Source organism: Salmo salar, unplaced genomic scaffold (assembly GCF_965601325.2).
Source record: "Salmo salar unplaced genomic scaffold, fSalSal1 ptg000117l, whole genome shotgun sequence".
NCBI classification, from domain to species: domain Eukaryota; kingdom Metazoa; phylum Chordata; class Actinopteri; order Salmoniformes; family Salmonidae; genus Salmo; species Salmo salar.
The window spans coordinates 545296-572500 of NW_027675317.1; the positions used below are offsets into that span (position 1 = coordinate 545296).

The 27205-nt window shown below is 40.0% G+C and overlaps 1 protein-coding gene across 1 annotated transcript; it reads right to left on the minus strand.

Annotated features, from left to right (window-relative positions):
- Window positions 1-1695: 1695 nt before the first annotated feature.
- LOC145865992 (uncharacterized) lies at window positions 1696-22389 on the minus strand. Its single transcript, XM_082970877.1, has 5 exons — window positions 22377-22389; window positions 16784-17104; window positions 16112-16447; window positions 15356-15775; window positions 1696-3695 (listed from the first exon to the last, which is right to left on the minus strand). The coding sequence occupies exons 1-5, from the start codon at window positions 22387-22389 to the stop codon at window positions 2566-2568; spliced, it is 2220 nt and encodes a 739-aa protein (XP_082827003.1). The 3' UTR covers window positions 1696-2565.
- Window positions 22390-27205: the final 4816 nt, after the last annotated feature.

Genomic DNA, 27205 nt, shown 5'->3' on the forward strand with positions numbered 1-27205 from the left:
TTAGAAATACGTGTTTTTTTCTTGTTTTTAATTGTTGAAAGCCAGTAGACACCATGTTTATATTGGTGAAGGTGAAGCATTGTAGTTGATTATGTGAAATGGAAGTTGTTTTCTTTTGGTGGTGAGCAAACTTTTCTCAGATACTGTTGCCCTCTTACATTCTGCATAGAAATTATCCCCAGCATCCTATCTGAATGTTTGGCTGTTCCTTTTCAGTTGAAAGATGGTGCAACAACAATAGAAACCAGAAAACGTATGTTTGTTTCCTTGTATTTTCTTCTACCAGATCTATTGTGTTATATTCTCCTACATTCAATTCACATTTCCACAAACTTCAGAGTGTTTCCTCTCAAATGAAACCAAGAAAATGCATATCCTTGCTACTGGGACTGAGCTACAGACAGTTAGATTTGGGTATGTCTTTAGGCGGAAATTAAGAGAAGTGGGGGGGTAGCCCTAACGGGTTTAAGACTCATTTCCACAGTCACACAATGCTATTCCCAAACATACCTAATCAATTAGTTGTTTTTCAACAATATTTTAACCTGCAGGAATATTTCCACATTTCTATCTAATGGTTAGTTCCTAGGATAATGCAACTCATACATTTACATCTTTCAATACTTCTAAAATGGTGTCCAGGTTTAAAAAAATTACAGGTGCACCATACTATACCATAAATGGTCTTAACTAGTAAACACAGATTCTAGTTTTCATCCAGTTCATAGATAGCTGACAGCCTCAGAGCCTACTGACTGGGCCCTGTTTACACCTCCACACAGGAATACACACTCTTTTCTAAAAACTCCACTTTGCCTGTTTCGCTCACCTCTTTCTTAAAACTACATTTGAGATGTGGTATCCACTCGGCTGGCTGCCTCTCAGAACAAAGGTGGGTCCATTTGCCCCGTTCCCGCAGTGTGGTCTCCCTGAGATCCCTCGTGCATCATTTACCCAGGTCACCAGGAGCGGTCACCAAGTCAAGATTCACATCCCCAAATGTGGTTGTTATTTTCTTTAATATCAATTGAGGAGAGACAAACTTATCACAAGTCAGAGTTATTCTTAAACTAAATCTTTATTCACTTATAAGGGAGCAGGTCAATATAACGTACACATATAAAGTGAATCAATTGAGTGCCCTACAATAATGATGGCTGGTGGACCCAGGGGACAAAAGTACAAAGGTCTTTTATAGCCCTTTCAACCTACATGACCAACAACAGATGTATAGAACGGGTCACAAGGTTAAGATTTGTATGAAAGATACTTATAATTCTCAGCAGACAGTATCTGCTGTAAAAACAGTACTCTTTGTGTAGAGACCAGGGTCTGGCCCTGAGGTCATCTCTCCCTGGTACCATATAGAACAGAAACATTAACTCATGCTCTGGAATGCAGTCTCTAGGTTTTATCACCCAAAAGACATTGTAAATCTCCTGTCAGTGTTTTCTCCCAGAGGCCCATCCTCAGTAGAACACAGACACAATAGTTATAAGAACCCTCTATTCTGTTGCATAAAACAACCATTTGATGCAATAAAAGTATTATAACATAATCATGTAGTTTTGCTCACAGTGTCCACTGGAAGTTGACTAGTAACAAGAACTGGGACCTAAAAGACACCCACCATGAGACCCACTAAATCTGCCCAAGAAGAGACAAACAAAAGAAAAACCCACAAGGTGGAGCAACTAAAGGTGTTGACTGGAGCACTCAATTTATTAGGATTGTTAATAAAACGTATTATAGACGTCCATGTGTATAAGCTGCAAGTACATTGAAATTAAATAGTTTTCTTTTCAACTAAAAACAAACTTATATTGTACGTCGGGCATAGTCTTAGTTTCAATTACATTTTGCTAGGTGGGATATCCCCAATGTCACAGTTTTAACGTGTCCAAATCAATAGTCCAAATGCAGAAACAGTTTGTGATAAATTGAAAACGATATCGATGAGTGATGACAAATAAGTGTTGTGTTCCTTTGTTTTTTAGTTATGTTAGTTTCAACATCACGTACAACCTGATTTCCCCCCTAATCGTTATCATTGATTTATTGCTACTTGTCAAAACAACAGCGTTTTTGGCACAACTAAAAAAAACACATGGAAATGGGAGATATATTTTTCCTCACTGATTAGAGGACAACCTGCAGAAGACAGTCAGCTACATTTTGGAGTGATGCATTTAAATGTAGGGGTCACTAAACAAAGGAACACAACACTTATTTGTCATAACTCATCGATATCATGCTAAAATCATCAACCTGGTAAAATGAACAGCTCAAAAAGCACACGGAATCTGGGAATAATGTGTACATCCCAGGTTAGAGGACAATTTGTAGAAAACAGCTAGCTACATTTTGAAGTGATGCATTTTGATTCAAGTGGGTCACCAACATGGTAAGTACTCTTTCAATTCAGAGCCTGGATTTTTCCCAAGGCTAATATCCATATCACGCTGAAATCAATTGAATGGGGCAAACGTTTAGGGTTCTAAATTGTGAAATTCCAAAAAATACTCCTACTACAATGTTAAAAACATTGACATTTTTTCATTGATATCATGAAACAATTCCTTCATGTATTTTCTGATGTTTGATCAGAGATCTTTTATCAGAGTATCTCTTCCAACATAGATCACAGCTATAAAGTTTCTCTCCTGTGTGTGTTCTCTGGTGTCGAGTCAGAGAGCCAGATGTAGTAAAACTCTTCCCACATTGATTACAGCAAGGTTTCTCTCCTGTGTGTGTTCTCTGGTGTATTGATAGATAGCCAGATGTAGAAAAACTCTTCCCACATTGATTACAGCAAGGTTTCTCTCCTGTGTGTGTTCTCTGGTGTATTGATAGATAGCCAGATGTAGAAAAACTCTTCCCACATTGATTACAGCAAGGTTTCTCTCCTGTGTGTGTTCTCTGGTGTATTGATAGATAGCTAGATGTAGTAAAACTCTTCCCACATTGATTACAGCAAGGATTCTCTCCTGTGTGTGTTCTCTGGTGTTCAGTCAGAGAGCCAGATGTAGTAAAACTCTTACCACATTGACCACAGATAAAAGGTTTCTCTCCAGTGTGTGTTCTCTGGTGTGATATCAGGTTGCTTGACTGAGTAAAACTCTTCCCACATTGACCACAGCTATAAGGTTTCTCTCCTGTGTGTGTTCTCTGGTGTGATATCAGGTTGCTTGACTGAGTAAAACTCTTCCCACATTGACCACAGCTATAAGGTTTCTCTCCTGTGTGTGTTCTCTGGTGTGATTTCAGTTTGCCTGACTCAGTAAAACTCTTCCCACATTGACCACAGCTATAAGGTTTCTCTCCTGTGTGTGTTCTTTGGTGTACAATAAGATTGCTAGATGAATTATAACTCTTCCCACATTGATCACAGCTATAAGATTTCTCTCCTGTGTGTGTTCTTTGGTGTACAATAAGATGGCTAGATTTACCAAAACTCTTCCCACATTGATCACAGCCGTAAGATTTCTCTCCTGTGTGTGTTCTCTGATGAATTTGAATGCCTGTTGATGAGGTGAATCTCTTCCCACAGTCAGAGTAGCGGTGAGTTCTCTTCCCTGTGGGTCTCTGCAGGTGTTTCTTGAGGTGTTCTGATCTGGAGAGACTCTTCTCTGCCTCTTCAGCATCAAGAGGTTGTTGAGGCTCCCCAGAGGATCCACGATAGTCACGTCTCTCTCCTGTGTGAACAACAAAGTCAGACAGATGATTAAAGGCCCACAACAGCAGAAATCCACTGTAAAAGGTGATGCCAACAGCGTTGCCATGATGTTGTACAACAATTGACGTCTGTAATGAATGTTAAAATTACTTGACAATTGTCTTAAAATGAGCAAGAACAGTCATATTTGTCTTGTTTTCACATTAGTAGTAACATCGATGATTGTAGGCTAGAGATAAGTTATTCATGTTGTTGAAACTCTTAAGCAGTGTGCCAGATGACTAATTGGTCTCCAATGTAGGGCCCTTTCTGTGTTTCCTAAAATTGTGGCATGAGGGCGATGCACATGCAATTTGATTGTAGAAACTCCTCCCTGCTAATGAGGAAACCGATAGTTATGGATGTACTATATCTGATTAGAGCAAAGATTTTAGTTTTTCACAATGTATTCTGAATGTGAATGGGGGAGACTCAGGGGAGTAACCTCCATTTCCAGGTTGCTAATGAGTTCATTTCACACTACTTTGGATTAGAATTGTAAGGCTCGCTTGAATGTCCTGCTTAATATAATGTTTGCTACAGTATTAAGAACAGCGTTATCCATTTGGGTGTTGTTAACCTGTTGGGGATAGGGGGCAGTATTTGCACGGCCGGATAAAAAACGTACCCAATTTAATCTGATTATTACTCCTGCCCAGAAACTAGAACATGCATATAATTATTAGCTTTGGATAGAAAACACTCCAAAGTTTCTAAAACTGTTTGAATGGTGTCTGTGAGTATAACAGAACTCATTTGGCAGGCCAAAACCTGAGAAGATTTCAAACAGGAAGCGCTCTCTCTGACCATTTCATGGCCTTCTTTGATCATCTCTAACCAAAACAGGGGATCTCTGGCATGACGTGACATTTTCTAACGCTCCCATAGGCTCTCAGAAGGCGCCAGAAATTTGAATCTTGGCTTTGGAGCCCCAGGCTGAAACACATTAGCGCCTTCAGTAAGTGGTCGATCTGAGAACAATGAGAATGGAGGGGCGTGCACGGGCCAACTCCATTTTTACTTTCTCTCTCTTTGAGCGTATACAGGGTTTCCCGGTCAGAATATTATCGCTTTTTTACGAGAAAAATCGCATAAAAATTGATTTTAAACAGCGGTTGACATGCTTCGAAGTACGGTAATGGAATATTTAGAATTTTTTTGTCACGAAACGCGTCGGGCGCGTGACCCTTATTTACCTTTCAGATAGTGTCTTGAACGCACGAACAAAACGCCGCTATTTGGATATAACTATGGATTATTTTGAACCAAACCAACATTTGTTATTGAAGAAGAAGTCCTGGGAGTGCATTCTGACGAAGAACAGCAAAGGTAATAACATTTTTCTTATAGTAAATCTGACTTTGGTGAGTGCTAAACTTGCTGGGTGTCAAAATAGCTAGCCTGTGATGGCCGGGCTATGTACTCAGAATATTGCAAAATGTGCTTTCACCGAAAAGCTATTTTAAAATCGGACATAGCGAGTGCATAGAGGAGTTCTGTATCTATAATTATTAAAATAATTATGTTTTTTGTGAACGTTTATCGTGAGTAATTTAGTAAATTCACCGGAAGTTTGCGGGGGTTATGCTAGTTCTGAACGTCACATGCTAATGTAAAAAGCTGGTTTTTGATATATAAATATGAACTTGATTGAACAAAACATGCATGTATTGTATAACATAATGTCCTAGGGGTGTCATCTGATGAAGATCATCAAAGGTTAGTGCTGCATTTAGCTGTGGTTTGGGTTTATGTGACATTATATGCTAGCTTGAAAAATGGGTGTCTGATTATTTCTGGCTGGGTACTCTGCTGACATAATCTAATGTTAGTCCATAGAGGTTAACTGACTTGTATAGTTAAATAAAGGTTACATTTAAATACATTTAAAAAATAGAGTTTCATGACAAACCATTTTTTACAAATCCGGCAAGGCACCAATTTTGAGAAGGGTTTAAAACAAAGGTTTCAAACCAATTCATGAATGTAATTGAATCTAGGTATGTCTTGCCTTTAATGTAATGACATGAAAAACGATTGGCTGAATATTATACAAACGACTTATCAACAGCTCTAATAATTTGCCTCCAAAGGAAATCTACACTGGCAGTTATATAATATACTATATAGCCTAGAAACCTGGTTAAACTATCATTATGACATCATGGATGAATTCCAGAATATACTATATAGCCTAGAAACCTGGTTAAACTATCATTATGACCTCATGGATGAATTCTAGAATATACTATATAGCCTAGAAACCTGGTTAAACTATCATTATGACATCATGGATGAATTCTAGAATATACTATATAGCCTAGAAACCTGGTTAAACTATCATTGTGACATCATGGATGAATTCTAGAATATACTATATAGCCTAGAAACCTGGTTAAACTATCATTATGACATCATGGATGAATTCCAGAATATACTATATAGCCTAGAAACCTGGTTAAACTATCATTATGACATCATGGATGAATTCTAGAATATACTATATATCCTAGAAACCTGGTTAAACTATCATTATGACATCCTGGATGAATAAATTTGAGTGGTTACACTCCTCCTTCCCCCATCCCTCAGCTGTTTACCAAACCAAGCCTCTGGGCAGCCATTTTGTTACTGTTGAAATAACTCACACAACCCTGCAATTTGCAGTTCATACAACAACAAATCTGTCATTCCACCACTGTTTTGGTTATAAGATGATTATGGGGTTGGAGAAATGTAACTACTTTCAAATTCATAGACTGACCTATGGATGCAAGGACTGACCATCCATGATATCAACATTATAGTTTTAACTATGTTGAGGCTATACAGTGTTGGTTTACATTTCTAAACATTGGAGTAAAAAAAGTTTCTTTGGGGGTTCTGATGGGGTACAACAGTTGAACTAAGCTCATGAGGCATGTGTTATATTCTTCAACAATCAATGGCTATAAATTAATAATTTAAAAGTCACAATATGGATGTAGCTATTGCATATTTCCGCTTTAACACCACACATCAGTTCAACAACTGCAGAGTTTGTGCCTCTGTTTTTAAGACAGTACTTACTAGTGTTAATCAGGGAACGGTTTCTCAAAACCATCTTATGGCTAAGTTCACCGTTAGAACCATTGGACGCCTTAAGATGCGTTTGGGAAACCGGGCCCAGATGTCCAGTTTCCTCCTCTATCGATGTAACAGTCATCTCCCCCTCTTCCTCTTTCACTCCATAAACTGCATCCTCCTCTTCTTTTACTGTAACATCCTCCTCCTCTTTCACTCTGAATGCGTCTTTTTCTTCTTTCACAGTAACGGCCTCACCCTCTACTTCTTGTTTTACTGTGATATTCTCTTCTTTAGCAGGAGAGTAGCTCAGTGACCGCATGGTCGGAGATGTTAGCTAGCTAGGCTAATGCTAACTTAACCAGCCCGCTAGCTGAATAATAACAACAACACCGTAAATATGAAATTAAATCGGATAACTAACTAGACCACAGAAGTGGGTTTTTAAACACAGTGGCTAATATACACTAACGGTCTAAAGATCTTTATCGGTTCGGCTATTTTGTCTAGCAAGCTACCGTGGAGTCTGACGAACTGTTGCTTCTGTTGAAAGAAGAGTTCCGTCCACTAGATTATACGTCACACCAACAGCATTACCTTAAATTCCCAGACCGCCATCTGCTGACTGGAGTGGGTAACGCAGTTGAGTAAAATGTTTATTTTGTCAGACAAAAAGTTAAAGGGTAGGAATAAGGAACATCGCTGGTCCTAAAATATTCATTAGCCCCCCCCCCCCCCCCTAAATAAATCAATATTAGTCAATATATTTTTTCTGTGACTTTTTTTTTTTTCGTCAACCGTTCCATCGCATCTTAAACTTCTAGTCCCTGGGCAGGTTATTAAAAACAATTACAACATAGACAATCATTGAACAGTGAGCACACACAGAGCAACATAGGACAAGCAAGACATAGCATAAAGACAGAGCAACATAGGACAAGCAAGATGTAGCATACAGACAGAGCAACATAGGACAAGCAAGATGTAGCATACACAGAGCAACATAGGACAAGCAAGATGTAGCATACAGACAGAGTAACATAGATGTAGCATACAGACAGAGCAACATAGAACAAAAAGCAACAAGACAAAATCTATAAAAGCAACAAAGTGTTTCCACACCTCACAAGCTCCAGACAACATGGAAAGTGGTAATACACAGCTAGGGATTATGTTCACAAGTCTGATTGACCTTTAGCCATGTCTTCATGCAATTTGTGAAAGTGTGATATGTGGTGCAGTTATGTGTGTCTGATGGCAGTGTATTCCAGACATGGGACGCTCTCACAGAGAAAGCAGATTTACTAAAGGTGCTTTTCCTTAAGGGAACTATACAGTCACCTCTCATGGCAGACCTTGTGGATCTGCTGCCATATGTTTGGGTTTTCTGTTTAACAAAAATACTGAGTGGAGGGGGAGCCAGGCCATTTAAGATCTTGAATACAAGACATGCGTCGGTGTATTGCACAAGATCTTCCCAACTCAGGAGCTCATGCTTTCTGAGGATGTAACAGGTATGATTTCATCCATCTCAAGGCATCGGGGGAAAAGTTGAACTTGGACAATTTTGTGATGAGAATCTCATGGTTAACAGTATCGAAAGCCTTCCTTAGGTCCAGAAACACAGCCCCGACAACGCCCCCTTTGTCCATCTTGGACTTGACATTTTCCAGAAGCAAGCAGTTAAAGCAGAAGAAAGCAGTTATGTTATAAATACAAGTTCAATCTGTACTTCAATGCACATCTGTTGTGCATTATAAAAACAGAGGAAGAAAGAGGAGGTGGTGAGAGAGGTGTAAAAGACAGAAAGGGAAAGAGGTAAGCACATAGGAGCAGGGAAGGCAGCACATGATTAATGAATCACAGTGCTACATAAATATTCTCTCAGTTCATCACAATTACATAATAGTGTCTCTAGTCGACCCAAAGGTTCTTAAAAGCAGGTGAGGTGGTGATGATGGGACTGGGGGTTGGCATCCTCTCACATCAAAACATACCTACAGACGAGAGAGAGAGCATGTTTAAACCTTGTGTTTTTATATTTTATTCTAACATTGTTAGTCATCAATCAGGAGGTGAAATGTAAAACTGACCTTGGATCATTAACTCTGGGACTACTGCATCTCTATCTGTATTTCAATGTAAAGCATCTCTTTAATAATACTTCCTGTATAATATAAACTGACCTGGGATCATTAACTCTGGGACTACTGCATCTATCTGTATTTCAATGTAAAGCATCTCTTTAATAATACTTCCTGTATAATATAAACTGACCTGGGATCATTAACTCTGGGACTACTGCATCTCTATCTGTAATTCAATGTAAAGCATCTCTTTAATAATACTTCCTGTATAATATAAACTGACCTGGGATCATTAACTCTGGGACTACTGCATCTCTGTCCGTATTTCAATGTAAAGCATCTCTTTAATAATACTTCCTGTTGACCTGACCAAGTGACCTCTCACCTCTGATCATGCTGTGCCCTCTATGTAGCCAGTTCAGATGCAGGAGGAGTTCACCGACACAGCTGATATAACCTAGAGGATTTAGGGAGAAGAGGAGAGAGGGATGAAGTGAAGGAGAGAGACTGTTATTGAGAAAATAAGGTAGTTAAAGCGACAGTGTTCAACAGGAATCTGTGTGTGGCCTCACCTGGTGTCCACACCACACTAAGTGGTTGCAGAGTACTTTATGCTGAAAAACATGAATGGACACATGAGGACAAACAATATAGTGTAGTTATAGAAATAATGAAGTGTCTTACTATTCTCCATGGTTGGCCCTCTTGCCTATTCTTTGAAGGTGGAAGGAGCCACAGTTTTACACCTGAACCTGCTTACTGCACAACACAATCCATCAATCAGATTGATACATGTGTGTGTAGGTGTGGGTTATAGGGTGTCTAATTGTTCTACATTTTTTCAATATGGGTGATTTAAAATAGCCTGTTTTGTTTTTGCACAGACATCACACCCTTACCTAAACAGCACCCTCGCCTGAGAAGTAGAAATCAAAGGGAGAGAAACTGTGAATTGAATAACTGCAGTTGACATAGCTCAGTAAATGGAAGAATACTCTTATTGCAATGTGAATGGCTCTTAAAAGAGCCTTTGGTTGTGCATAGTGACGTCTATGGTGTTGTCAGGGAACAGCACCCTCTTTGAAGAAGTAGGAGGTGAAGATCTCCTGCACACGGATTGCCTCTCTTGCTGCGTTGTTGGACCCCATCCTTGAAACATCCTGCAGAGCAGCAGACTCCTCCTCTGGCACACGGCGGCGAGCTGCAGATCCCCTCCTGGTCCTCGTATCATCCTCATGAAGTTACGCAGGACACAGGTAGCCTTCACACACCTGAATTCCTCCAGGAGGCAGTCCCAGATGACCCTGGTCACCCAACCTTGCAGTGCCCTACACGGTAACTGTAGGCAATCGTTTTGAAGGAATCTCCAGTTACAAGGTATCTGTAGGAATATGGAAGACAATGTAATTATTAGACTGTTACATCACCAGGTCATTGTGGATTACTAAAGTATAATATCCCTGATAACAAATCATGATAACATTGGATTGATAGATGCATGGGCACACATATGTACATGTGTAGCATGTGACAATAACAGGATCATATCAAGGATGGCATCACAAATGAAAACATAAATACCACTTGAAGCTTGATGATGAGTTTGAATCATTTGAATCAGCTGTGCAGTGTGAAGGCAAAAACCAAAATGTGCCCCCCTTTGAGTCCCCAGGACTGAGAACCACTGCTCTTCATTGGGACCTCTTCATATGTAGACTGGCTTTCATAGAGCTCTTTATCTGAGGACAGAATACATTTTTTACATTTACATTTTAGTCATTTAGCAGACGCTCTTATCCAGAGCGACTTACAGTAGTGATTGCATACAATTCATACATTTCATTTTAATTACAAGCATTTTTTTTTTTGTACTGGCCCCCCGTGGGAATCGAACCCACAACCCTGGTGCTCTACCAACTGAGCCACAGGAAAGCCGAGGAAGGAATACCTCACAAGAAACAGACTTCATTATAGTCAAATTACACTACACTGAATATTATGTTACTATTATCTCCGTCCTCACTTCTAGGGACAGGAACTACACAAAAGTACCTGCCCTATCCAGAATAGCCTCCTCTCTCACTGACAGTTGGGGCTGCTCTCCTTTCACCCTCCTCCATGGCTGTTAGCTAGCTACCTACAAATGCATGTGGAGTTTGTTTTTTACAGTGATAAATACATCAAGATAGCTAGCTAAAATGAAGTTAGGTAGCTGGTGATATTTAATTATATCTATACAGAATGTGATATTTAATTATATCTAGCTATCTATCTATACAGAATGTGTAGTTGGCTAGATAGCTAGCTCATTTAGCAGCTCATTTGAGTTAGCCTGCACTGTAGCTAGTTAGCTAATAATACATCGGGTTTTTTTACATTTTCAAAATCTATTTACTTACTTACTTGAATAGGTTCTTCCAGCCATGTGGACAACTGGAAACAGGGCAGTAAAGTTTGTCACCAGAGCGTTTTAGAGGATATTACTATTGAACTATGTACCCATTTAATAACCAGACCTTCATACAAACTTGCTCTGCTGAATTCTTGACGGAGTCACAATGGGCGGCCTAAGAGGCATCTAGTCCATCTGCTGACTGGACGCAGTTCAGTAAAATGTACATTTTATCTTCAGACAACAAGTTAAAGGGGTCAAATACTTATTTCACTCATTAAAATGCAAATCATTTTATAACATTTTTGACATGCGTTTTTCAGGATTTTTTGTTGTTGTTATTCTGTCTCTCACTGTTCAAATAAACCTCCCATTAAAATGATAGACTGATCATTTCTTTGTCAGTGAAAGTGTAAGTGGGCAAACGTACAAAATCAGCAGGGGATCAAATACTTTTTTCCCCCACTGTATCTCAGTCTATGCTGCTCTGACATTGTTTATCCATATATTTATATATTCCTAATTCCATTCCTTACCTTAGATTTGTGTGTATTAGGTATTTGTTGTGAAATTGTTAGATATTAATTGTTAGATATTACTGCACTGTGGGAACTAGAAGGACAAGCATTTCACTACACCTGCAATAACATCTGCTGAACACCTGTATGTGACCAACAACATTTGATTTATTATGAAGGTAATTTGTGTCAAATGTACTTTTCCCAGCATATCTTTACATTGCTTATGCATATTCAGTGGTCTGACTGCGTCCAGACTATGTCAAAGGCCCATCCTGGTAGATCTGAACCTAATGCAGCTTGGAGTGATCGGATGACAGAAGTCACATTTAGGTGCCAGGTGTAACTGAGGCCATAGATGCTCCATATCCATTACTTTGAGTGTTTTATATAATATGACTAAATGTGTTTCTGTGTTGCAGGGACAGTCAGAAATGGAACAGCAAGGCCACAGAACATGACATAAGCAGAGCTGTGGGAGACCACCTCAAGCCCCTGGTAGAGCCGGGGGTGGTGTTTACCACTCCACCACGCCTTCAGCAGGCTGGAAAAGTGGGATTGATCTGGTTGATCCATTTGTTTGTTTCAATGTTTAATAGTTGAATCCTTTGTTGATTTCAACACTATTTTTGATATACATAATTTATACTGTTTTTCATACTAAGATGGACCAAGATATATATATTTTTTGTTTCAAAAAATTACATGTATTTAACTAGGCAAGAACAAATTCTTATTTACAATGACGGCCTACCGGGGAACAGTGAGTTAACTGCCTTGTTCAGGGGCATAACAGATTATTACCTTGTCAGCTTGGGGATTCAATGAAGCAAATTTTCAGTTACTGGCCCTACGCTCTAACGACTAGGCTACCTGCTGCCCAAAATATGTTGCTTTTGCAAGAGTCTGTTGATTGGTCGGTCATTGGGTTGATTCGTTTCGCAATATATTCAAATCAAGCTTTATTTATATAGCAAATTTCAGACATGGCTTCACGGAAAGAAAAAAATGAATAAAAACTCACATTTACTACATAACAAACTTAAGGATAAAAAATATAAACAATATGATGCAACATCCAACCCAAAATAGAAGTTTGTTTGTTGTTACGTTCCCCAGCAGGAAACCAGAAATGTCCCTTAAATAGAAGAGGAACTAACAAAGAGTCACTGACAACAACCACAACTAAACAGGTGGGTTTTAGGAGGGGCTCTGAAAGACACTATGGGGGTGTCCACTGGAAGTTGACTAGTAACAACAACTGGGACCTAAAAGACACCCACCATGAGACCCACTAAATCTGCCCAAGAAGAGGAAAACAAAATAAAAACCCACACCAAACTTAAAGACAGGAAGTAAACCAAAAAGGTGGAGCAACTAAAGGTGTTGACTCTCCACATGTATCAAGACAACTGGAGCACTGGGCCAGACACTCTTAAATAGAACCTGGACCAGCTCAGGTGAAACACCTTCCCACTAACGAGATGGACAAGCCAGCACAGGTGTAACACATACTGACTAACGAGGTGACACCAATCAGTGCGTCCTACGTGCTAACGAGCTAGACGGGCTAACGACCTAGACGTGCTAAAGTCCAACCTCAAAACACAAAATGGAAAAACCAAAGACTAACACCTTAAAAGTTTGCTCACCATCAACAGAAAACAACTTCTATTTCACATTATAATCAACTACAATGCTTCACCTTCACTAATATAAACATGGTGTCTACTGGCTGTCAACAATTAAAAACAAGAAAAAAACATTTTTCCCCCACTAGCTTCTAGAACTCTCGTCTTCCTAAAACTCACTAGCTTCTAGAACTCTCGTCTTCCTAGAACTCTCGTCTTCCTAAAACTCACTAGCTTCTAGAACTCTCGTCTTCCTAAAACTCACTAGCTTCTAGAACTCTCGTCTTCCTAAAACCCACTAGCTTCTAGAACTCTCATCTTCCTAAAACTCACTAGCTTCTAGAACTCTCCTCTTCCTAAAACTCACTAGCTTCTAGAACTCTCCTCTTCCTAAAACTGACTAGCTTCTAGAACTCTGGTCCCCTTGGAATGAGCCCAAACCAAACTCATCTCCAATACGGAAAAACGTGCAGTCAAAATAAGATCCATGGTAACGCACTGGCTAAACACAAAACACAAATCTTTATGGCTGCCCACCCTTGTGAGAATGAACCCTGATATTCTAAAAGCAGGGCAAAAATGTCAATATAATTGCACAAAAAAATTGCATAAATAATTATCATTACTAAATGTTACATGAAATGTAAATATGAAATATTTGGTGGGATAGCCCCAATGTCAAAACCCAGTTTTAACTTGTCTACATCAATAACCAATATGCAGAAACAGTTTGGGATGAATTGAAAACCTAAACATAACATGTGCTATATACACAAACATCTGCCACAATAATCATATTACTTGTATTTTTTTAAACCAAGCTCCTTATAAACTGCACAAGCACCAGAAACGCTGTTGTTTTGATAAGTAGCAATAAATCACTGATATCGATTAGGGGGGAAATCAGGTTGTACGTGCTGTTAAAACTAACACAACTAAAAAAACACATGGAAATGGGAGATATATTTTACCTCACTGGTTAGAGGACAACCTGCAGAAGACAGTCAGCTACATTTTGGAGTGATACATTTAAATGTAGGGGTCGCTAAACAAAGGAACACAACACTAATTTGTCATAACTCATCGATATCATGTTGAAATCAATTGTACGACAGGAGGGAGATGAGGTTGCAAGTCCTGTTAAAACTAACAGCTCAAAAACCACACGGAATCTGGGAATAATGTGTACATCCCTGGTTAGAGGACAATTTGTAGAAAACAGCTAGCTACATTTTGAAGTGTTGCATTGTGATTGAAGTGGGTCACCAACATGGTAAGTGTAACACAACTCTATTTGTGTTAGTCACTTTTTATTAAATCACATAAATAGTAACTCTTCCATTTCAGAGCCTGGATTTTCCCCCTGAGGCTAATATCCATATCATGTTGAAATCAATAGAACAAGGGACAAACGTTTAGGGTTCTACATTGTGACATCATTAAAATACTCCTACTACAGCCTTCCCTGTAGCTCAGTTGGTAGAGCATGGTGTTTGCAACACCAGGGTTGTGGGTTCGATTCCCACGGGGGGCCAGCACAGAAAAAAAAAAAAAAAATGTATGAAATGTATGCATTCACTACTGTAAGTCGCTCTGGATAAGAGCGTCTGCTAAATGACTAAAATGTAAATGTAAATGTAAAACATTCTACATTGTGACATCATTAAAATACTCCTTCTACAATGTTAAAACATTCTACATTGTGAGATTTAATTTCATTTATATCATGAAACAACTCCTTCATGTATGTATTCTCTGATATTTGATCAGAGATCTTTTATCAGATTTTCTCTGGGCACAGCTATGAGGTTTCTCTCCTGTTTGTGTTCTCTGGTGGTATATCAGGCTGCATAGCTGAGTAAAACTTTTCCCACATTGATTACAGCTATAAGGTTTCTCTCCTGTGTGTGTTCTTTGGTGTGATATCAGGTTGCATAGCTGAGTAAAACTTTTCCCACATTGATTACAGCTATAAGATTTCTCTCCTGTGTGTGTTCTCTGGTGCACTGTCAGATCTCCAGATTGACAAAAACCTTTTCCACATTGACCACAGCTGTAAGGTTTCTCTCCTGTGTGTATTCTCTGGTGTAAAGTCAGAGAGACAGATGTAGTAAAACTCTTCCCACATTGATCACAGCTATAAGGTTTCTCTCCTGTGTGTGTTCTCTGGTGTAAAGTCAGAGCGCTAGATTGACTAAAAGTCTTCCCACAGTGACCACAGCTATAAGGTTTCTCTCCTGTGTGTATTCTCTGGTGTAAAGTCAGAGAGCCAGATGTAGTAAAACTCTTCCCACATTGATCACAGCTATAAGGTTTCTCTCCTGTGTGTGTTCTCTGGTGCACTGTCAGATCTCTAGATTGACAAAAACCTTTTCCACATTGATGACAGCTATATGGTTTCTCTCCTGTGTGTATTCTCTGGTGTGAAGTCAGAGAGCCAGATGTAGTAAAACTCTTCCCACATTGATCACAGCTATAAGATTTCTCTCCTGTGTGTGTTCTCTGGTGCACTGTCAGATCTCTAGATTGACAAAAACCTTTTCCACATTGATGACAGCTATATGGTTTCTCTCCTGTGTGTATTCTCTGGTGTGAAGTCAGAGAGCCAGATGTAGTAAACCTCTTCCCACATTGACCACAGATGTAAGATTTCTCTCCTGTGTGTGTTCTCTGGTGCACTGTCAGATAGCGAGACTGACTAAAACTCTTCCCACATTGATCACAGCTATAAGATTTCTCTCCTGTGTGTATTTTCTGGTGTGATATCAGGCTGGTTGACTGAGTAAACCTCTTCCCACATTGATCACAGCTATAAGGTTTCTCTCCTGTGTGTGTTCTCTGGTGCACTGTCAGATCTCTAGATTGACAAAAACCTTTTCCACATTGATGACAGCTATATGGTTTCTCTCCTGTGTGTATTCTCTGGTGTGAAGTCAGAGAGCCAGATGTAGTAAAACTCTTCCCACATTGATCACAGCTATAAGGTTTCTCTCCTGTGTGTGTTCTCTGGTGCACTGTCAGATCTCTAGATTGACAAAAACCTTTTCCACATTGATGACAGCGATATGGTTTCTCTCCTGTGTGTATTCTCTGGTGTGAAGTCAGAGAGCCAGATGTAGTAAAACTCTTCCCACATTGATCACAGCTATAAGGTTTCTCTCCTGTGTGTGTTCTCTGGTGCACTGTCAGATCTCTAGATTGACAAAAACCTTTTCCACATTGATGACAGATATATGGTTTCTCTCCTGTGTGTATTCTCTGGTGTGAAGTCAGAGAGCCAGATGTAGTAAAACTCTTCCCACATTGACCACAGATATAAGATTTCTCTCCTGTGTGTGTTCTCTGGTGCACTGTCAGATAGCGAGACTGACTAAAACTCTTCCCACATTGATCACAGCTATAAGATTTCTCTCCTGTGTGTATTCTCTGGTGTGATATCAGGCTGGTTGACTGAGTAAACCTCTTCCCACATTGACTACAGCTATAAGGTTTCTCTCCTGTGTGGATTCTCTGATGAATTTTAATGCCTGATGAGGTGAATCTCTTCCCACAGTCAGAGCAGCAGTGAGTTCTCTTCCCTGTGGATCTCTGCAGGTGTTTCTTGAGGTGTTCTGATCTGGAGAGACTCTTCTCTGCCTCTTCAGCATCATGAGGTTGTTGAGGCTCCCCAGAGGATCCACGATAGTCCCGTCTCTCTCCTGTGTGAACAACAAAGACAGACAGACTGTTAAAGGCCCACAACAACAGAAATCCACTGTAAAAGGTGATGCCAACAGCGGAGCCATGATGTAGTACAACAATTGACGTCTGTAATGAATGTAAAAATTATTTGACAATTGTCTTAAAATGAGCAAGAATAGTCATATATTGTCTTGTTTTCACATGAGTAGTAACATAGATGATTGTAGGCTAGAAATACGTTATTCATGTTGTTGAAACTCTAAGCAGTGTGCCAGACGACTTTTGGTCTCCAATATAGGCCCCTTTCTGTGTTTGCTAAAATTGCGGCACGAGTGCGATGCACATGCAATTTGGTTATAGAAACTCCTCCAGCTAATGAGGAAACCACTTGTTATGGATGTACTATATCTGCCTGGAGCAAAAATGGCGAGCAAAGATTTTAGTTTTTCACAATGTATTCTGAATGTGAATGGGGGAAACTCAGGGGAGTAACCTCCATTTCCAGGTTGCTTATGAGTGCATTTCACACTACTTTGGATTATAATTGTAAGGCTTGTTTGAATGTCCTGTTTAATATAATGTTTGCTACAGTATTATGAATTATGTGTAATTATAGAAGAACCACGTTAATAAAAGTATCCATTTGGGTGTTGTCAATAAAAGTTAAGATTTCATTTTTTATTTCACCTTTATTTAACCAGGTGGGCCAGTTGAGAACAAGTCCTTTATTTACCCAGGTAGGCCAGTTGAGAACAAGTTCTCATTTACAACTGCGACCTGGCCAAGATAAAGCAAAGCAGTGCGACACAAACAACACAGAGTTACACGTGGGATAAACAAACGAACAGTCAATAACACAATAGAAAAATCTACATACAGTGTGTGCAAATGGAGTACGGAGGTAAGGCAATAAATAGGCCATAGTAGTGAAGTAATTACAATTTAACACTGGAGTGATAGATGTTCAAGTAGAAATACTGGTGTGCAAAAGAGCAAAAAAACGTAAATAAAAACATGGGGATGAGGTAGGCAGTTGGATGGACTATTTACAGATGGGCAATTTACAGCTGCAGCGATCGGTAAACTGCTCAGATAGCTGATGCTTAAAGTTAGTGAGGGAGATATAAGTCTCCAACTCCAGCGATTTTTGCAATTCGTTCCAGTCACTGGCAGCAGAGAACTGGAAGGAAATGCGGCCAAAGTAGGTGTTGGCTTTGGGGATGACCAGTGAGATATACCTGCTGGAGCGCGTGCTATGGGTGGGTGTTGCTATGGTGACCAGTGAGCTGAGATAAGGTGGCCTAGCAAAGACTTATAGATGACCTGGAGCCAGTGGGTTTGGCGACGAATATGTAGCGAGGGCCAGCCGACGAGAGCATACAGGTCCCAGTGGTGGGTGGTATATGGGGCTTTGGTGACAAAACGGATGGCACTGTGATAGACTGCATCCAGTTTGCTGCGTAGAGTGTTGGAGGCTATTTTGAAAATGACATCGCCAAAGTCAAGGATCGGTAGGATAGTCAGTTTTACGAGGGTATGTTTGGCAGCGTGAGTGAAGGAGGCTTTGTTGCAAAATAGGAAGCCAATTCTAGATTTAATTTTGGATTGGAGATGCTTAATATTAGTCTGGAAGGAGAGTTCACAGTCTAGCCAGACACCTAGGTATTGTAGCTGTCCACATATTCTAAGTCAGAACCATCCAGAGTCGTGATGCTGGACGGGCGGGTGCGGGCAGCGATCGGTTATTAGCGATTAGTTTTACTAGCGTTTAAGAGCAGTTGGAGGCCACGGAACGAGTGTTCTATGGCATTGAAGCTCGTTTGGAGGTTTGTTAACCTGTTGGGGGTAGGGGGCAGTATTTACACGGCCGGATAAAAAACGTACCCGATTTAATCTGGTTATTACTACTGCCCAGAAACTAGAATATGCATATAATTATTAGCTTTGGATAGAAAACACTCCAAAGTTTCTAAAACTGTTTGAATGGTGACTGTGAGTATAACAGAACTCATTTGGCAGGCCAAAACCTGAGAAGATTCTGTACAGGAAGTGGCCTGTCTGACCATTCCTTGAGCTTCTTGGCTCTGTTTAAAGAAAATGTAGGATCTTTGCTGTAACGTGACACTTCCTACGGCTCCCATAGGCTCTCAGAACCCGGGAAAAAGCTGAATGATGTAATTCCAGGCACTGGCTGAAAAACTTTAGCGCTTTTGGCAAGTGCTCTATTAGAGGACAATGGGCTTAGGCGCGTGCACGAGACGACCCCATGTTTTTATTTTCTTTCGTCTCTGAACCTAAACACGCTTTCCCGGTCGGAATATTATCGCTTTTTTACGAGAAAAATGGCATCAAAATTTATTTTAACCTGTTATGGCTAGGGGGCAGTATTTTCACGGCTGGATAAAAAACGTACCCGATTTAATCTGGTTACCACTCCTACCCAGTAACTAGAATATGCATATACTTATTACATATGGATAGAAAACACCCTAAAGTTTCTAAAACTGTTTGAATGGTGTCTGTGAGTATAACAGAACTCATTTGGCAGGCAAAAATCTGAGAAGGTTTCATTCAGGAAGTGGCCTGTCTGACAAGGTGTCGTTCTTCTTGTCTCTGTTTATTGAAGAGTGAGGATCTTAGCTGTCCCGTGACACTTCCTACGGCTGCCATAGGGTCTCAGAAGGCGGTAAAAAGCTGAATCGTGGCTTTGCAGGCTCTGGCTGAAACAAAGTAGCGCGTTTGGGTAGTGGCTGGTTACAGTACTGTGAGACTCAGGCTCGTGCCCGCGTCGACCGAAAGCTTTGTTTACTTTCCTCTGTTTAGCTAAACGGAGATTCCCGGTCGGAATATTATCGCTTTTTTACCAGAAAAATGGCATAAAAATGGATTTTAAACAGCGGTTGACATGCTTGGAAGTACGGTAATGGAATATTTAGATTTATTTTAAAATCGGACATATCGAGTGCATAGAGGAGGTCTGTATCTATAATTCTTAAAATAATTGTTATGCTTTTTGTGAACGTTTATCGTGAGTAATTTAGTAAAATGTTAGCGAATTCCTCCGGAAGTTTGCGGGGGGTATGCTAGTTCTGAACGTCACATGCTAATGTAAAAAGCTGGTTTTTGATATAAATATGAACTTAATTGAACAAAACATGCATGTATTGTATAACATAATGTCCTAGGGTTGTTATCTGATGAAGATCATCAAAGGTTAGTACTGCATTTAGCTGTCTTCTGGGTTTTTGTGACATTATATGCTAGCTTGAAAAATGGGTGTCTGATTATGTCAGCAGAGTACCAAGCCAGAAATAATCTAATGTTTTGCTTTCGCTGTAAAGCCTTTTTGAAATCGGACAGTGTGGTTAGATAAAGGAGAGTCTTGTCTTTAAAATGCTGTGAAATAGTCATATGTTTGAAAAATTGAAGTTTTTGTATTTTTGAGGAATTTGTCATTCGCGCCACGCCTATCATTGGATATTGGAGCAGGTTACATTTAATTAATAAAAAAATAGTGTTTTATGACAAACCGTTTTCTACAAATCCATCAAGGCACCAACTTTGAGAAGGTTTTAAAACAAAGGTTTCAAACCAATTCATGAATGTATCTAGGTATGTAATGACATGAAAAAAAAGTTGGCTGAATATTATACAATGACTTATCAACAGCTGTAACAATTTGACCCCCACAAGAAATCTTCACTGGCAATTCTAGAATATACTATATAGCCTCAATCTGGTTAAAACGATAATTTTGACCTCATGGATGTCCAGCCTTTGTATTTATAGTGTAGTGAATTCAGGGGGTAGTCCTGAGCTGACCTCAAACCTGGGTCCAGCAACTGTCAAGCCAACACCTTATAACTGTTACACCAAAATGTCTGAACTTCTTGAAGAGGTCGCTGGGTGTTGGGTTACGGTTGCTACAATAGCTTTCTCTATGAATTTGAGAGTGGTTACATTTCTCCAGCCCCCATTCCTCAGCTGTTTACCAAACCAAGTCTCTGGGCAGCCATTTTAATGCTGTTTAAAAAACCCACACAACCCATCAATCTGCAGTTCAAACAATAACAAATCTGTCATTCCACCACTGTTTTGGTAATAAGATGATTATGGGGTTGGAGAAATGTAACTACAGACAGACAGACCTATGGATGCAAGGACTGACCATCCATGATGTCAACATTATAGTTTTAACCATGTTGAGGCTATACAATGTTGGTTTACATTGTTTCTAAACATTGGAGTAAAAAAAGCTTATTTGGGGTTCTGATGGGGTACAACAGTTGAACTAAGCTCATGAGGCATGTGTTATATTCTTCAAGAATCAATGGCTATAAATAAATCATTTAAAAGTCACAATATAGGTGTAGCAATTGCAGATTTCCGCTTTAACACCACACATCAGTTCAACAACTGCAGAGTTTGTGCCTCTGTTTTTAAGACAGTACTTACTAGTGTTAATCAGGGAACGGTTTCTCAAAACCATCTTATGGCTAAGTTCACCGTTAGAACCATTGGACGCCTTAAGATGCGTTTGGGAAACCGGGCCCAGATGTCCAGTTTCCTCCTCTATCGATGTAACAGTCATCTCCTCCTCTTCCTCTTTCACTCCATAAACTGCATCCTCCTCTTCTTTTACTGTAACATCCTCCTCCTCTTTCACTCTGAACGCGTCTTTTTCTTCTTTCACAGTAACGGCCTCACCCTCTACTTCTTGTTTTACTGTGATGTCCTCCTCTTCATTAGCAGGAGAGTAGCTCAGTGACCGCATGGTCGGAGATGTTAGCTAGCTAGGCTAATGCTAACTTAACCAGCCCGCTAGCTGAATAATAACAACAACACCACCGTAAATATGAAATTAAATCGGATAACTAACTAGACGACAGAAGTGGGTTTAAAACACAGTGGCTAATATACACTAAAGCGTCTAATGAGCTTTATTGGTTCGGCTATTTTGTCTAGCGAGCTACCGAGGTGGCTGATTAACTGTTGCTACTGTTGAAAGAAGCGTTCCGTCCACTACATTATACGTCACACCAACAGCATTACCTTAAATTCCCACACCGCCATCTGCTGACTGGAGTGGGTAACATAGTTGAGTAAAATGTTTATTTAATTTTCAGACAAAAGTTAAAGGGTAGGAATCCGGGACGTCGATAGGCCTAAATATTCATTAGCCTAAATATTCATTAGGGACATCGCTGGTACTAAAATATTAATTAACCCCCCTTAAATAAATCAATATCAGTCAATATATTTTTTCTGTGATTTATTTTTTTCGTCAACCGTTCCATCGCATCTTAAACTTTTTAAGGGACCGCACTAGGACCGGGGGAGGCTGCTGCTGCACTAGTGACTGTTAGAATTTCTTCAGTAAAGATGGTGGACAGAAACACTAGGAGAGAGGGGTACCCCTACACAGAACTGAACTGGATCAAAGATGGCGGACAGAAATACTAGGAGAGAGGGGTACCCCTACACAGAACTGAACTGGATCTAAGATGGTGGACAGAAATACTAGGAGAGAGGGGTACCCCTACACAGAACTGAACTGGATCAAAGATGGTGGACAGAAATACTAGGAGAGAGGGGTACCCCTACACAGAACTGAACTGGATCAAAGATGGCGGACAGAAATACTAGGAGAGAGGGGTACCCCTACACAGAACTGAACTGGATCAAAGATGGTGGACAGAAATACTAGGATGGAAGCAAATGTAAGGGATTATAACGTCATAACGAATCATGCAGAAACATGTATAGTTGACAGGAATGTTAGTTAATGTAGAGACAAACGATTATGCTTTTTTTTAATCATAAAGTTCATTTACGAAAATCGCGATTTAGCAAGATAGCTGACTAGCTAACATTAGCCAACTAGCTGACTAGCTAACATTAGCCAGCTTGCTGACTAGCTAACATTAGCTAACATTAGCCAGCTAGCTGACTAGCTAACATTAGCCAGCTAGCTGACTAGCTAACATTAGCCAGCTAGCTGACTAGCTAACATTAACCAGCTAGCTGACTAGCTAACAATAGCTAGCTAGCTAACATTAGCCAGCTAGCTGACTAGCTAACTTTAGCCAGCTAGCTGACTAGCTAACATTAGCCAGCTAGCTGACTAGCTAACATTAGCCAGCTAGCTGGCTAGCTTTATGGGTGTTGTGACATGAGTATGAAATTGTCATTCTGGTTGATTTAGGGACTCCTGAAACAACCAGCAAACCAGGCTGTCGTTTTGTGAAACAGTGGATGTATATAATCTAGCCAGCTGAAGAATTTACTGAAAATTGAATGTACAATTGTGTTAACTTGCCTTGCTGATATTTGCCATGCAGATAGATGAAATAACGTAGCTAGCTATGTTCTTGCTTATTGTGCAGTGGATGATTAAAATACCTGTATGCCTATGGATGTGTAGCTAGCTATCTAGCCGATCTGTGTATGGACCCAAACGTTTGGTATACATATTAGTTCAGAACCTATGAACCTCAGCTATCATAGCCAGTTGTATCAACTTCAAAACAGCCTGAATGACATTAATGAAGCCTATGGATTGAGTAGAATATAATATAACTTTGTGCCAAGGATGCAAGTTGTATATACATGTAGTTATTACCATGCATGAGATCCCCACATTGTAGCCTGTACATTTAATATATTCACTGATCATGTACTCTACCTTGGCAAATAAAGTTGCAGTTTAGGTATGAATGTCTTTGAGATTATTTTTCAGTCATATCCAATACCAGGAGTATCAAATTCCAGTCTTTGAATGACGCTGTGTCTGCATGTATGTATTACAATTATACACTTCAACAGTGTTTACCAATCTTGGTCCTGGGACATCAATGGTTACACATTGTAACTAATAGACTAGAAACAGGATTTAACTAGTTAATTCATATATACAGAAATATAATGTTAAAAAACAGTACACTACACTTCCTATGCATCATGTAAATACTCTAACACTGGTTCATCTCAACATCTAATGCCCTTCATCTGCATTGATCTGATAAACACAGGATAGGTGGAGTATTTCATCACATTACAATTATAGGTAGGTAATTCATATATACTGCTCAAAAAAATAAAGGGAACACTTAAACAACACATCCTAGATCTGAATGAAATAAATAATCTTATTAAATACTTTTTTCTTTACATAGTTGAATGTGCTGATAACAAAATCACACAAAAATAATCAATGGAAATCCAATTTATCAACCCATGGAGGTCTGGATTTGGAGTCACACTAAAAATTAAAGTGGAAAACCATACTACAGGCTGATCCAACTTTGATGTAATGTCCTTAAAACAAGTCAAAATGAGGCTCAGTAGTGTGTGTGGCCTCCACGTGCCTGAATGACCTCCCTACAACGCCTGGGCATGCTCCTGATGAGGTGGCGGATGGTCTCCTGAGGGATCTCCTCCCAGACCTGGACTAAAGCATCCGCCAACTCCTGGACAGTCTGTGGTGCAACGTGGCGTTGGTGGATGGAGCGAGACATGATGTCCCAGATGTGCTCAATTGGATTCAGGTCTGGGGAACGGGCGGGCCAGTACATAGCATCAATGCCTTCCTCTTGCAGGAACTGCTGACACACTCCAGCCACATGAGGTCTAGCATTGTCTTGCATTAGGAGGAACCCAGGGCCAACCGCACCAGCATATGGTCTCACAAGGGGTCTGAGGATCTCATCTCGGTACCTAATGGCAGTCAGGCTACCTCTCAATTTAGAACACACATTTAGAACCCTCGTTTAGAACGCTCATTTAAACGCTCATTTAGAACCCTCGTTTAGAACGCTCATTTAGAACCCTCGTTTAGAACGCTCATTTAGAACGCTCTTTTAGAACCCTCGTTTAGAACGCTCATTTAGAACGCTCTTTTAGAACCCTCATTTAGAACCCTCGTTTAGAACCCTCATTTAGAACGCTCTTTTAGAACCCTCATTTAGAACGCTCATTTACAACAACAATCAGCGTTTGAGCTGGACACTTTTTTCAGAAACTATTTACACAAAAACACACACAGTCCTTACAAAGTTTATCTCCAGAATGTGAGCAGTTTATTTTTTGAAGGAAATGGTTCATATATTCACAGAAGTATATATATTTAATCACTGAACAGTAGCAGAACTTACTTCATCTGTTCCTGACTCTGGATAGTGGATTAAAAAGACCACCTGTTGTTACATCAACACCAGACATCATGATTCATGGAAATGGACATTGTATTTTATCAAATATGAAAACCTTAAATCTCTTCAAATTCAAATCAGTCAGAAAATAAGGATCGTACATAAAACAGAGCAGAATAAATCATCACATCTGGGGACCATCACCACCAGCATGACTAGTATCTATGTGGACCCTACTACAGTTTAACCAGCTCAGCTATAGACTACACCAGCATGACTAGTATCTATGTGGACACTACTACAGTTTAACCAGCTCAGCTATAGACTACACCAGCATGACTAGTATCTATGTGGACACTACTACAGTTTAACCAGCTCAGCTATAGACTACACCAGCATGACTAGTATCTATGTGGACCCTACTACAGTTTAACCAGCTCAGCTATAGACTACACCAGCATGACTAGTATCTATGTGGACCCTACTACAGTTTAACCAGCACAGCTATAGACTACACCAGCATGACTAGTATCTATGTGGACCCTACTACAGTTTAACCAGCTCAGCTATAGACTACACCAGCATGACTAGTATCTATGTGGACCCTACTACAGTTTAACCAGCTCAGCTATAGACTACACCAGCATGACTAGTATCTATGTGGACCCTACTACAGTTTAACCAGCTCAGCTATAGACTACACCAGCATGACTAGTATCTATGTGGACCCTACTACAGTTTAACCAGCTCAGCTATAGACTACACCAGCGTGACTAGTATCTATGTGGACCCTACTACAGTTTAACCAGCTCAGCTATAGACTACACCAGCGTGACTAGTATCTATGTGGACCCTACTACAGTTTAACCAGCTCAGCTATAGACTACACCAGCATGACTAGTATCTATGTGGACCCTACTACAGTTTAACCAGCTCAGCTATAGACTACACCAGCATGACTAGTATCTATGTGGACCCTACTACAGTTTAACCAGCTCAGCTATAGACTACACCAGCATGACTAGTATCTATGTGGACCCTACTACAGTTTAACCAGCTCAGCTATAGACTACACCGGCATGACTAGTATCTATGTGGACCCTACTACAGTTTAACCAGCTCAGCTATAGACTACACCGGCATGACTAGAATCTATGTGGACCCTACTACAGTTTAACCAGCTCAGCTATAGACTACACCGGCATGACTAGTATCTATGTGGACCCTACTACAGTTTAACCAGCTCAGCTATAGACTACACCAGCATGACTAGTATCTATGTGGACCCTACTACAGTTTAACCAGCTCAGCTATAGACTACACCAGCATGACTAGTATCTATGTGGACCCTACTACAGTTTAACCAGCTCAGCTATAGACTACACCAGCATGACTAGTATCTATGTGGATCCTACTACAGTTTAACCAGCTCAGCTATAGACTACACCAGCATGACTAGTATCTATGTGGACCCTACTACAGTTTAACCAGCTCAGCTATAGACTACACCAGCATGACTAGTATCTATGTGGACCCTACTACAGTTTAACCAGCTCAGCTATAGACTACACCAGCATGACTAGTATCTATGTGGACCCTACTACAGTTTAACCAGCTCAGCTATAGACTACACCGGCATGACTAGTATCTATGTGGACCCTACTACAGTTTAACCAGCTCAGCTATAGACTACACCGGCATGACTAGTATCTATGTGGACCCTACTACAGTTTAACCAGCTCAGCTATAGACTACACCGGCATGACTAGTATCTATGTGGACCCTACTACAGTTTAACCAGCTCAGCTATAGACTACACCAGCATGACTAGTATCTATGTGGACCCTACTACAGTTTAACCAGCTCAGCTATAGACTACACCAGCATGACTAGTATCTATGTGGATCCTACTACAGTTTAACCAGCTCAGCTATAGACTACACCAGCATGACTAGTATCTATGTGGAC